This window comes from Epargyreus clarus, unplaced genomic scaffold, assembly GCF_041222505.1.
Source record: "Epargyreus clarus isolate Ecla_fem2 unplaced genomic scaffold, WU_Ecla_fem_2.2 ptg000017l, whole genome shotgun sequence".
NCBI classification, from domain to species: Eukaryota; Metazoa; Arthropoda; class Insecta; order Lepidoptera; family Hesperiidae; genus Epargyreus; species Epargyreus clarus.
Genome location: NW_027332225.1, coordinates 9,297,911 through 9,311,904, shown reverse-complemented (window position 1 = coordinate 9,311,904; position 13,994 = coordinate 9,297,911). Strand labels below are relative to the sequence as shown.

At 38.8% G+C, this 13,994-nt stretch overlaps 1 protein-coding gene across 1 annotated transcript in view; it reads left to right on the top strand.

Moving 5' to 3' along the window:
• Crag (DENN domain-containing protein Crag) overlaps window positions 1-13,792 on the top strand; it is a 34,747-nt gene extending 20,955 nt beyond the window's left edge. Inside the window, exons 17-34 of the mRNA XM_073081884.1 lie at window positions 118-284; window positions 724-839; window positions 1,472-1,576; window positions 2,158-2,289; window positions 2,462-2,565; window positions 2,827-2,941; window positions 3,261-3,372; window positions 3,949-4,140; window positions 5,071-5,157; window positions 6,265-6,342; window positions 7,180-7,403; window positions 7,802-7,926; window positions 8,866-9,045; window positions 9,417-9,507; window positions 9,673-9,855; window positions 10,471-10,624; window positions 12,475-12,594; window positions 13,093-13,792. Of these exons, the coding sequence (XP_072937985.1) occupies window positions 118-284; window positions 724-839; window positions 1,472-1,576; window positions 2,158-2,289; window positions 2,462-2,565; window positions 2,827-2,941; window positions 3,261-3,372; window positions 3,949-4,140; window positions 5,071-5,157; window positions 6,265-6,342; window positions 7,180-7,403; window positions 7,802-7,926; window positions 8,866-9,045; window positions 9,417-9,507; window positions 9,673-9,855; window positions 10,471-10,624; window positions 12,475-12,594; window positions 13,093-13,279 (2,472 nt within the window). The 3' untranslated portion in view covers window positions 13,280-13,792. The remainder of the gene's footprint in view (window positions 1-117; window positions 285-723; window positions 840-1,471; window positions 1,577-2,157; window positions 2,290-2,461; window positions 2,566-2,826; window positions 2,942-3,260; window positions 3,373-3,948; window positions 4,141-5,070; window positions 5,158-6,264; window positions 6,343-7,179; window positions 7,404-7,801; window positions 7,927-8,865; window positions 9,046-9,416; window positions 9,508-9,672; window positions 9,856-10,470; window positions 10,625-12,474; window positions 12,595-13,092) is intronic.
• The last annotated feature ends 202 nt before the right edge of the window (window positions 13,793-13,994 follow it).

Sequence of the window (13,994 nt, the reverse complement as noted above, 5' to 3'; positions counted from 1 at the left end):
GGCCTAAGTTAGTTCGTCTATGAAAACAACAATTTTTTTAAAGTATGATAAGGTGTCCTAAAAATATGAATGTATATATTATTCAACTGAAATTTTATTTATTTACCCCTTGACCAGGTATGCTACAGAGTAATGATGCAGCTATGCGGTATACACTCCTTGCCAGTACTGGCAGTGCAGCTATTGTTTCTAATGAAGAGGGCGGGGCTACAGCCTAACGCTCTCACGTACGGCTACTACAACCGTTGTGTTTTAGAAGCTAATTGGCCTAAGGATATGCCGAGGTGAGAGTTACACAAACATTTAATAAAATTCTGTAGAATTTATTAGTGCAATACAACAATATTTTGTTGCTGTATTCTAGAATACACCTCTTAAGATGTTTGAACGTGTTCGAACATATTCGTTTGTTGTTTTAATCGACAAGATTTTAAATAAATCTATGACTTCGAGGATTACATTTATTTTTCTTTATTATGTTATATTATGCACTCTACTTACTAATATGGTCAACCACGCAACTATTCTCGCTATGAAACAGTTGGCGAAGACAAGTAGCTTTTTAATCGAATTATTTTGTAGAGATAAGTAACATATTCGTAAAGTAATAATGTTCGAAAAATTTAATCATATTCCTTATTCCCCATCTTCGTTAGAAATTGATAAATAGTATTCTTCTAGGTTATACTACATCACAATTAATTCATTGACGTATATTTACAGCGGTTCTAAACTACTATGGAACAAGCTCCGCATAGCAGTGGTAGGTGCGGCGTTGTTCCGCCAGGCGGGCGCACAACGACTGGCTCGCGGTGAACGCGCTGGAACGGCGGGGGCCAGTAAGTAAATTTAATGAATCTCTGCAATAAAAGATAGTCACATGTTTATTGCCAAGAGTTGCCAAGAGTAGTGTGGTATAGTTCGCGCCGTTTGGCGCTTGGAGCGGACTAGAAGTTTTTCTATTTAATGGTGTATCATGATTGTGAAGGAATTTATATTTTTGAGGGTTATATTAGTTTTTTTTTCGGACTAGAAATTTTTCTAGTCCGCTCTGAAGTTCATGCGCGCAGGTGTAGTCAGAGAGCAAATGCGGTCGAACACAACTACAAGCATATACTCCGTAGCAACGTAAGGACACTAACACAGCTATGTACCCGGGGGCGAAAGCGGGCAGCGGATAGGTGCCGACTTTTCTTCTTCCCGCTAATATGTACAATTTGTTGTTGCGACGCGACTCGTTGGACTTTCTATGTTGGAAGCGGGGTAGAACTTTGGCGCGCACTCCAAAAGAAAATTTACTTTATTTATTTAATTTATTTATTTACTTTCTATATTTATATGTCTGGTATTTAACAATAATTATAGCGCAGATATAAAAAACGAGAAAGGTATTTAGTGTACGGAGATTCTTCATTCAACAATAATATGTGTTACATTTTACATATAATTAAATGGAAGTTTTTATTTCTAGGTGGTGGAACATTGCCACGAGTACGTACAGCGGGTGGCGATGGATCGGACTTGGCAGCTTTAGCCCTTGCAGAGCCAGCGCGGAGTCGGTCTAGCTTAGATTCAGGTATGTACATAAATATTATATAGTTTGTTATTCATACTACTAAAATATGGTATAATTACATTTAAACTTCTTTATGGTAGGTATTAATTCAAGTATCTTTGTGTGTCGTAGTCGGAATTTTTATGTTATTGTGTGTTCTTGGAATGAGCATATTTCTTGTCGCATAAACTGAATATCAAGTAGTCATGCAAATACATACATTTTGAAAAATCAAAGAATGAAGATTTATTGTTTCTTGTATAAATGAAGAATGTTATGAGGAAAAGTTATGCGTGGAAGGCAAAAAAAAATACTACTGCAAGGGTAGAGGAATGTTCTTATTATGCGTCCATTTTTAGCTTATATCCCCATTTTATAATAACTATTTCTATTTTTTTACCGTCCTTTTAATATTGTTATGCAATATAAAACGATAAATCTTAATTGTACATAAATTATTTAACCTAAAAAAATGTCTTGCATTTTTGCTATTCAGTTCCTGTTTAGTTGGGCTTATTCGTAACAATACATAACAATGTGAAACTGTAATTCTATATTGTACATTTATTACGTAACATAATGTTTTTGCCTGTGTCGCGCAGCGTGCGGGCGCGAGGCGGAGGCGAGCGCGAGCGCGTTCGAGGCGCTGTGCCGGCGCGGGAACATCGTGCGCGCCGCGCCCGCCCGCCCGCGCGCGCACGCCATGTCCGCCGCCGCCGGGATACTCATCTCCGGTACATGCACATATTACTTGCGAACGATATACTGGTGGTTAGTGTACGAGTTGATGGTGAAGGAATATGCTGTGTTGGAAATTCCACTTCGAAGCTGTTGAGCTATTGAAACACTCAAAATATATATTGATATATTTATTCGAACACTTTTTACTATATTTTTTATTCGTAGGACTCCCGTCGGATCCCGACTTAACTGGGTCATCTAGGCCACGAAGTAACTCGCTAGGAAGTGAAGAACCTGAGCCAACAATACCTATAGCGGAAAAGAGACAGGTACGAATAAAACATTAACTCCAGTAACAAAAACAATATTTATCTAACTATCATCGGCATCAATAAGGAAATTCAAAACATTCAACGAAAGTAAACGATAATTAACCGTTTAAGAACGTTTAAGAGCGTTTAAGTTGTCGGATTAATTATGGCGCTTGATTTAATTAATTTGATTAATTAATTATTGGAAAAGTTTATGTAATAATAATTGAAATATAAATAAGTTTATAATTCAGGTGCTGATTGATTTTTATTATACAGACAATCCACGTGAGCCCGGATAGTCCGTCGGATCTACGCATCCTCACACGTTCAGAGAGCTTCGCCGGCGACGCGCAGATCGTACAAAACCTACAGAGGCTATCGTTTTCTAGTGGTAACACTCTACCTTACTACTGTACATAGTGGAATATGTTGCTACTGAACTACTTATCCATTTATTTAATTAATTAGAACGGTTTACCATTTATACTATTTAATAAAATGAATTAATCTTATCATAAAAATTAACGCTATTAAAATAACATAGAATAAGCTTGTAAAGTAAAAATGAATTACGCGCTAATATGCAATTTGATAATAAAATACATAAAATTTATTTACTCTGTCATACATCACGCATAACAATACAGACGGATAGATATCAAGAACCATATAGAAAAATAAAAATATAAATGTATGTTCATAATTTTTAGGTACATCAAATCCTAAATCACGGTGTTCGAGGACACTAAGTTTTCCAGAGGAGCCTGAGAAGGAAGCGGCAGCTACAGAAACTTTAGAAACATCCAAATCCTCTCCTCTCAAGTATGTAACAATTTAAACTCTATATGGGATTATACAAATCTACTTCGTCTTCATTTGGATCTAAGAACTCGGATATAGCATAAATAATCGAATAAAGCAAATTCTTTCTCCCTTTGATTGTCATAATTATAGTGGTAGTGCAGAAAAAACGGCGTTAATTTACTTCTTAATAATTATTTACTATCGCATTTTAATATCTTACTATTATAACATTGAACACAAGAAATAGGAAAATAACTTTTTTTTTTTTTTTTTTTTAAAATATAAGAGTAGCAGACGAGCATGCAGTCCACCTGACGGTAAGTGGCTACTGCCGCCCATGGACATCTGTAATCAACCCCAGATAGGATTAGATATTCCTACCTGAGGTCGGCCACAGATGCGCCACTACCCCTGAGGACTAAGCTGGAATGCCTCGGAAAAGTCTGTCTCCATTACCACACCCTTCAAACCGGAACACAGCAGCGCTTAACACTGCTGTTATTAGGTAGAAATAGGTGTGGCGGTGGTGCCGCCGGAGTCGAACCACAAAGGGTTCTACCACCTTCAAAAAATTAAGTACTTGTTTTATTCCAGACTGTCCCCCCGAACCCCGGTCCTATCAGACGACCCCCTGGGGGCGTTAAGCCAGCCCCTGATCCCGTGCGAAGCGCCCGCGGCCGCGGCGGAAGAGCCCCCCGCGCCCAAACACGAGCTGAGCGTCAGCCCCAAGCTGTTTCACCGCCGCACAGGGTCCTTCCAGGAAGACCCGCCTGAGGAACACCATGGGTATACACCTTCCTTGACTGCTGGGTTACTGTATAATGTGGATTCTATGGCAACTAAATGGATATTGGATCTAGTACTAAAGTCCTAGAGCCATAAGTTACGCCGTATTATGAGGGTTATGGTTATAGAGCGAATGTTAGATATTATGGGATTAAAACAATTTAATTTTAATAGCAGTTATAAATGTCCTTTATAATGTGTATAAGCTTAATTATATCGAGTGCTTCAATTTTAGTTAAACATATTTTTACGGGTACAGTAAGATACATCATCCCACTATACCCGTAAACATAAGTATCTTAATTACGCTATGTGAAGGCAGATCCGATGTCCATCTATTGGTTACTTAATTAATAAAGTGCATGCTCTGCTTTATATTAAAAAACGTAGTGTAGGACGTAACTTTATGACCCGTTTTAGTGTGTGTGAGTGATCCACCCCATCCAAATGTCCTCCTTAAACGGCGCGTTGATTAATGAATTAGAAAATGAAGTGAAAAATGAATTACAATTGTGCATAATTCATGCACAATTTGTAACAAATTCGTATCAAGTATCGTCAAACTTTATGACATATCGTATTTTTTTTTATAATATAAAACACATATTAGCTGAGTACTATGAAAAATCATAAAGTTTAACGCATATAGTACATTTAAATCATAGATGCAATTTGGAGTTCATAAAATGCGACATGATTCAATATTTCTCTTACTTATATTGAAATTGTTATATTTTTCCATATTACTACGAGAATACAATCTGATATATAAGACAAAGCTACAGAGAAAGTACAAATTATGACGTTGCACTTAGCCAAATGATTTAAACCTACACCCACCCGCGCCGTGTGACCGTGCGCCCGCTAACCCGGTAGGCTAGTGCTGTGCCGTGTGCGTTCGGGATAACCTCGATAGTTTCCTGTCGGCAGGAAACTGCACAGGAGCGAGACCGCGCCCGCCGGCACCGTCTCCTCCAGCCTCGTCAGCCTCGGGAACACGCTCAAGATTAGCTTCGGGTGAGTTTAATGTGTAATAGGTGTATACTTTTCGTATGAAATAATAGTTTACGAAGAAACTTGTCAGTATAATGAATGAGTAGTTTTTTGTAATATATAGCTTAGTCCATACAAATCTTTTAGCCTTTACATAAACGAATGATGTTATTGATGAAGAAATTATGAAATCAAAACTATTTTTCTGTACATACATATCTTTAAGAGGTATCAAATTGGTATATGATATTGATAAATAATATATAAACTGTGAAGTGTCACGACATGTTAATTAAAATAGGGCAAAGGTGTCAAATATCATCGATTTATAAATAACATCTTATTGTAATAATATTGTATTTAAACATCCTACTTTGATCTTAATTTATTACTTAGCTTTTGTGACTTACAAAAAGCTATTGTCATAGAAAGAACTAGCAATACCGTTTTATAATTCTTATCAATACATGGCTACAATTAAATTTAAAAAACATAGCATGTATTCATACATCAATATCACATGATCTATCATTTGCATGTCTTAAATAAATATGAATAAATTTCATATTTTAATATTCATGTTAAGGTTAAGTATTAGTTAAACATAAAAGTAAACAAGCAGACATTAAATGGCATTTTTTTTTTCATAGCTAAGAATGATTTTCTTTCACCAATAGAATCACAACGCATGTTTAGATCTTTATTTTTTTGCCGACTTAGATGTTTTAATTTAGCGATGAGAATTTATGAACATCGTTTTATTCTACTATCATTTTACTAACTATATTAGTCACTTAATAATTTATTACCTGAATTATTCATAATATTTTATTTGAAAATCTATTATTATTATATATTACTTTTATTGTACCAAGCTAATTTCTTAATTACGTCTGAATTTGTTTTCAAAATTCCTATAATAAAATATTGTCTTCAGAAAGTGGAATAAAAATATTTTGTTTACAATAGTTCCACAAAGATATACCTACATTGTCATTTAAACTTATAGACCTTTGAAATATAAAAATGATGGTAGAATCAGTAAAAATACTTTTAGTTTGTCACCAACATTGTTTGCAATATTAGTTGCACCATCACATTATGCAAGTGCTAGCTTGTTTGTTCTCCTAGGCGCTATTCACCCGCCAGGCTGTCATTGAGAAAGGAAAATATGAAAATCGGCAAAGCCATGATCGAGAACTATTTCAGGTAAGTTTTCGAAATGAGTATGGGACTAAAAAGATTTAACTTTTTGTCGGTGGTGGTGTCTGTTCGTGTGTTAAAATTAACGTTACAATAAAGAAAAGTGTAATACACAGCATCGTACTAATTATAACTTTAACTTTGATACTTACGTTATTTTTTTTTGAGAAAGTTAGTGTTCAAAATAAGGATTAATAATGGTTCAAATCTAGATTGGTACTGTAAACCTAGAACGTATCTCAAACACAACCAGGTAGACTCAATGTTTGAACAAAACTGCAATACGATGCGTTTTAGACATATACGTTTAAATCTTGAACTCAAGTAAAGGGCTGGGAGGAATTAAAACGTGAAAACTATATATTTTTTTTTACCTATAATACTGGCTTGGAGGTGAAGGTCCATTAATTTAGAAGGTAGTTTATCAGATGTGTCTGTTAATAACAAATTAGTCTCATTACAGAATCATCCCCGTCTCGCTCAGTGTATTTCTAACATTTGCTTTTGTATTTCATACATCCATTAAGTAAATATTTAGTTAAATCATAGGTGCATGTTTGGCGCTTGTTGTATTTCGTTATGGAGCTAATTATTTTGCATTTCTTCATTACGCATAATACTTTAAAAAAATGTACATTCGCAGTGGTTAAGGTGGCATTGGCTACTTGCTGATTTTTTTTTAAATCTACAATAATGAGTCCAGACTATATGACAATTGACTCGCCCATATGACTTTTTGTAGGAGTTTTTTTTTTGGGAGTCAAATTACTTTTATTATTAATTATTGTCTCGTAAAATTCCATACGTATGAGAATTACGTAGATTTTTTATATAACATTATAGCCCGTCAAGCATAGCTGGTAAGAAGTCGAACGAGTTGTTGCAAAGCGGCCTGAGCAGCCTCAAGTCGGCGGCTACAAGTATGGCGAAGAAGTTCGATGAAATGAAGGAGGTTATATCTGCGAACTCTCCGGTGAAGGGGGCTATCGGTAACGCGACTAGTGCGCTATCCAGTCTCATCGCTGAGGAAGATCCCTCGGATGGATCGTCGGAAATCAATCCGGATGGTAATATGTTTTTGAATTATTGGGTATATGAATAGAATAGTCATCGTTATTGGTTCACGTTTCCCACTATCAGAATGTTTGAATTAAAAGCTTTGTAAAGTCAAAAAAATGCTGTTGGTGGATAATTGATTTATAAAAAAAAGTTCAGTTTATAAATGTTATTATTATTTACTATCATCGCACTCGAGGATTACCGCGTATAAAAAAACAGAAATATACAAGTACATGAAAACCAAAATCATCATTTAAATTTAAAATTTATACGTCAACCAGGGAGGCACCCAGGTTGACGTATAAATTTAATGCCTGTGTATCAGAACTGTATACCAAGACACACCAGTTGGATGTAGTAAGAAGACATTATAAATGTGTAAATTCAATACTATGTTTGTCTGTAGAATGGACGGGTGGTACTGGATTCCGGCGCGCTTCAAGCGACGCGGAGTTGGCGTGCTCGATGGAGCGCGGTTCGCTCGCTACGCTGTTTTCGCACTTACCCGACAACCTCTACCCACCATTGACGGTATGTTAACATGGTATAAGCACAGTACAAAGATCTATAAATAAATCCTTATACTATAAATAGATCCTTATATTGTGGTATAAGTGTTAAGTAGTATTTTAAGTCGCTTACGATTATGTAGTTCATTTGATCTTGCATATATTCGAACAATTTGTTTAAGAAATCCTTTATCGTGACTATTAATATGGTTATATTTATAGTCTGATTCATAATTAGGTGTCCAAAATGTAAACAATCAAATGTCACTGTCATAATTAACAAGAAACAAAAATTTTAAAAAACTCAACAAAAAACGAAAACTTTACAATTATTCACAATTTATCGAACGCGCTATGAAAATGATAATACATTTGAGTTCGATTACAATCACGAAAATGAATAACATCAGCTACGAAACTCAAAACTGATGGCACAAGAAATGTCTTGGGTTCCGATTGTGTTACCATTGTCACATTTTAATTTTCTACCATAAACCTTGTTTTTATTATTATTACTGTATGGAACGAAATTGAGGTAATATAAATATTAGAAAATTTCAATTGATCTTAATTTATTTAGATTATTATTTTATTATTGTTGTATTAATTTAATATTGTCAAAAATAAGAAACTACCATTTGAAACGTATTTTCTTGATAGGACAACACCTTTGTTTACATTTTGGACACCTAATTATGAATCAGACTATAGATCATTTTAGGTTAATTTAAACTAAAATGGTTAACTTAATTATTACAAAGGAGAAGAACCTTTAATGGTTCAACTGTGGGAAGTATTTCAAATGTGAAGGGTGTAATAAGACAGACACACTTATACATGGTGCTCTAACTTCGTCCTCGTGTTAACAAGGCATTCGTGGGCATTAATAAAAATTCCTTTTTGGCATAGATTAAAATTGCTCCCTAGACGACAGTATCTATTAATGTTTATTTCTATGAAGGATGCGCAACAAGAGAACGTGTCGGTCCGCGTGCACATCACGTCGTGCTCGCAGTGCCACCAGTGCATGGCGTTCCTGTACGACGAGGACATCATGGCGGGCTGGGCGGCCGACGACTCCAACCTGAACACGCGCTGCACGGCGTGCGGCCGCCACACTGTGCCGCTGCTCTCCGTGCAGGTTTGTTATGTTATTTGATAAAATATAACACTATTTCGTGAGGAGGTCTTATATGAAACCTACGCCCACACACGCCTCTTGGATGGTAATGCTTGCGGATTGCAATTTCCATAGATGTTTTATTAGAGTTTGCTTCCTTGTACAAAAAAGGGTAAAATAATCATGAGGTCTACATCTTAATTTTATCTTTTTTCTTTTATCTTTTCCAGAAAATGGTAATAAAATAAATGTTGTCAAATTTAATATGAATAAGCTAAACTATACTGATAATAATAAAAACGGAACAACAATGAATTGTAAGATAAACTAACCACCATTTTAGGTCAATATTGTGGATAATACAATGGTACAAAGTACAAACTTTTTTACAGGTCCTTCGGACTGACCAGACGCAAGTTGAAAATTTGAGTGTGCCTTATTTGAATCCACTGGTGCTGAGAAAAGAGTTTGAGTCCATATTAGGTTAGTGCTATGAAAAATACTTTCTGGAACATTTTTTCTTTCTAGAACTTTTTAGTAAAAATTTTTTTTTAGTATGTATAAAAAAGAACAATTATGTCAAAGCTATTAGATGTACCTTTAGAATATGTTGACTAATTATATCGTAATATTTTGTTTATATTCTAGGTAGGGAAGGAGACGCGTGTCTGGCGGAGCCCGAATTCGTAGAATCGCATCCCATAGTGTACTGGAATTTAGTGTGGTTCTTAGAACGTGCCAACATCGATAACCATCTACCGGATCTATTGTGCCCCAACTTCTCGGCGAAGTACCAGAGTTCAGACCCTCTGCCCGATGTGGATAGAGTTGGTGAGTTAACCAGATATGTGGGCTTTTTGATCTTAATAATAAAATATATAAAGCTTATATTTCGAAAAACAATTTTGTATCCATATGTATCGAATTGTGAGTATGGTGTTAAATTATCTTTTTCTGTTTTATACTTTGTTATTTTTCGAAACATCGTGTAATGGTTACATAATAGTAATACTTTGTACATAACTGATAATAATTTCTTTGAATATGTGTAATTTATTTTTGTGAATATTACATATTCAGATTTTTATATATAGAGCGATTGTATAATGTTTAGTGTTTGATCTTATGCTTACAACAAAAAAATGACAATAACAATAGCGAACTAAATAAGTAACTGAATTACAACCAAAATTTAAAAACAATGTCAAAAAAGCCATAGCAATTTTTTCCCAGTCATGTAAATTTGTCTACGTGCTTATTTCGTTCGGGTACCACATACACATGGGTGGCGATGATAAAACACTTAATTAATTCGCGCGTACTTTCCGGAACGCACGTTAGTATTAAGTATTAAGTGTCATGCGATGACAGGGGAAGAGGGAAAAGGCATGTTACTCCATATCATATACATAATTTAATCACCAACAACTGGTCTTCCACATCCAGGTCGGTGTTGGGTGCAGTGCGCGTGGGAGGGCGGGCGCGCGGGCGAGGGCGAGGCGGCGCTGCACCGCGCCTGGCGCGCCCGCCGCTCGCGCGCGCGCTCCCGCCAGCTGCGCGCGCTGCTGCTCACCGACCACGACGAGCGCGCGCAGCACTCGTGAGTATTGGCGACCTACATCGCTTGGTAGAATTCGCGACCCACCTTTACATACTACGTCACGTTAACTGTGCTATAGTCCGCTCTGATATTGTTGCGTGCAGGTTTAGCGACCTACATCGCTTGTCGGCACTGGCGACCTTTTTTTTTTTTTTTTTTTTTGTTTACGAGGGGGAAACCTTCAAAAGGTACCCGACGACGTGGGAGCGACGCCGGGTTATGTGGGATTTTTACCGCACTAAAACCCCCCCGGTGGCCGCCCTCAACGCTTTTTGGAGAACTCCGGGATCTCCGAGGGAACACAACCGGAGTCCTCCGAGCGCGATGCCCGATCGGGCTCTGCCCTGGGGGATCACTTTTGGCTCCTTCCAAACCGTCTGGTGTTTACGTCGGTATGCGACCACACATATCGTCGTCCTTCCCGGGGTTGCTTGCTGGACGGTTCGAGCTCCCACTCTTGCCGCCCGCAACCCCGGAAGCCCCCTTTTAGTCGCCTCTTACGACAGGCAGGGGATACCGTAGCCCTATTCTGATCCCGGTACTACAGGGACACCGCGCCGTGGGGCGTCACCTACGCCCGCGGCGCCTCCTCCTTCGCGCGGGATCTGCTCGTTCCCTGGCCCGTTCGGCGTCCTCCTTAGCGACCATAACACGGTCGCAGAAGGCGACCACGCTATCCCATGCCTCGCCGGAACGGACCATTGCCGCGACGACAGCCTCCGGAGAGAGGTCTGGTCCTACATGTTGCACCAGGATCCGCCGCTCGGACTGCCACGCTGGACAGTGCTCGAGCGTGTGCTGCGCGGAATCCTGGGCATGCCCGCAGTGATGGCACTGCGCTGTCGCTTCCCTGCCTATTCTATGCAGATACTCACCGAAGCAGCCATGTCCGGTGAGCATCTGTGTCAGCCGGTAGGTGACGCATTTCCTCCTTTTGAGCCATGCTCGGAAGTTGGGCAGTACTGCACGGACTATGCGTTGGCGTGCGCCCCGTGGCTCGGCACTGGCGACCTACCTTTACATACCGCGTTATGTTAACCGTAGTATAGGCCGCGCCAAACTTCTAGTCCGCTTTGAAGTTGTTGCGCGCAGGTTTAGTTAGCATATACTCCGTAACGTAAAGGCACACTCACGTAGTTATATACCCATGAGCGAAAGCGGGCAGAGGAGGGTGCCGGACGGATCCCGCGATGTCTTCGTCCCGCTAATATCTACAATTTGCTGTTGCGATGCGACTTGTTTCTATATTCGGAGCGGACTAGCAGTTTGGCGCGGACTATAGACGTGCGCAGCAACGATAGTGACGCTAGCACTGGCGACCTATGTTTACCTACCGCGTCATGTTAACCGTGGCAGACGGGCGCATCAACGATCTTATGAACTTAACATGAATACTGTCATCGTCATAAGATAATAAGATGGTAGAACCTTTTGTGGTTCGACTCCGGCGGCACCACCGCCACACCTATTTCTGTCTTATAACAGGAGTGTAAAGCGCTGCTGTGTTCTGGTTTGAAGGAAGATATACTTTTCCGAGGCATTCCAGCTTAGTCCTCAGGGGTAGCGGCGCATCAATGGCCGACCTCAAGTAGGAACCTAATCCTATCTGGGGTTGATTACAGATGTCCAAGGACGGCAGTAGCCACTTACTATCAGGTGCACTCCATGATCGTACAGCATCAATGAAATATAAAACGATAAACACAGAGAATCTTTTAACAGAAATAATATTCTTTTTCCAGATTAGAATAAAAATAATACAACACAGGAGAACTCTCACAATTTCACACCATATGATTTACATAAAATTATCACTTTCGTCATCATTTTCCACCGTTTACATATTTCAGTGTCATGTTAGCCGTACTAGACGGCCTGCTTAGCAACGATCTCACGGACGCGATACGAAAACTGGCCGCGTGGCGGGAGTCCACTGGCGGCTCCAGCAAACGATATCACTCGTACTACAGGTATTTTATGCTAATCTTGAGTTATTCTAGGTTTCGAGTTAAATATACTACTCAAAATAAAATTGGGCACTAAGCGTTATTTATTATGTGGGTTTCTACAAAACGGATAAAGCATTAAGTTTCAATGAGCAATTTTTAGGTCTATGTTAGTATGTTTTTAAATCAGCGTTTTGTTTGTATTAAACGTAAAGAATAATTATTTTTGATTGTTTGGGCTTAAGAATATAAATGCCACATAAAAAAAATGTTTTTCCATTTTTACGTTATGGTAATGATACTACCGTTATAATAATATGCTATCATTTTTATCGATTATGATAGAGGACAGATAGACTTAAAAGAGAGCTTCCAACATTCCGAAAATAATTCTCATTTATAATCGCAGTAGATTACACATATCAATGGGCGGTACCGATCACATAGCAAAAGTTCAGGCAGGTTCCCTTTACCGCTACTATAACTCGATTAAATATATAAAAGGCTTATATGAATGTGCAGAGACATCCTGTTCCTCGCGATGGCGGCGATGGGCGAGCAGAACATCGACTTCGTGGCGCTGCAGCGCGAGTACGCGCGCGCGCTCGAGCAGCTCGGCAGCGAGGCGCGCGCGCAAGACCTGCCGCCTTCGCCCACCGCGCTCTGCTGCCGGCACTACTTCAAGCGGCTGCGGCTCACCACCGACTGACGCCGGCGGCGGCCGCGCGCCGACTGCTCCACGTGACGACGGCAGCGACGTGATGCGCGCGTTCCACTTAACAATTGTGAATACACAACGCCAGTAACAAAGTTCCACTTAACGATAACAACGACAATCATGCTCCGCAAGTTCCACATGACTACGGAAGCGACGGGATGCGCGCTTTCCACTTGATGGCTTTAAATACCGCAGCGACTAACACTTCCATTTAACTACAACGAAGACAGCGACGTGCCAAGAGCTGCACGTGACGATGTTAGAGATGGTCCCCTTGATGTCATCAACGATTGGCAAAAAACACTATCACGGCTTTATATGATCAAGTTATCAGTCAAGTTCGAATTATACTTATTTCAAAAACAGTTTGGAATGAAAATTATCTAGTAAAATGTGTGCTGGCGTTTTGGCGTGGAGTGGAACGCAGCATTTTTTGTGCAGCTAAACATCAATTGATGGTTAAATAAGACCTATAAACGTATTTTTTCATTGACGTCGATGCGGAAGCATCGACGTCAATCTAACTCACAGTTATAAAGTCGTTTTTCTACCTTACTGGGCAGATTTCGTGTAGATTCAATTCCATAATGTATATGCGAGGATTATTAATATTTGTGATGGAATTCAATGATAATATTGTTTAATAAGAATTAGCAATACTGATACAAGTCGACTTATAAACTAAACCATTTGAGTCTTAATCAGG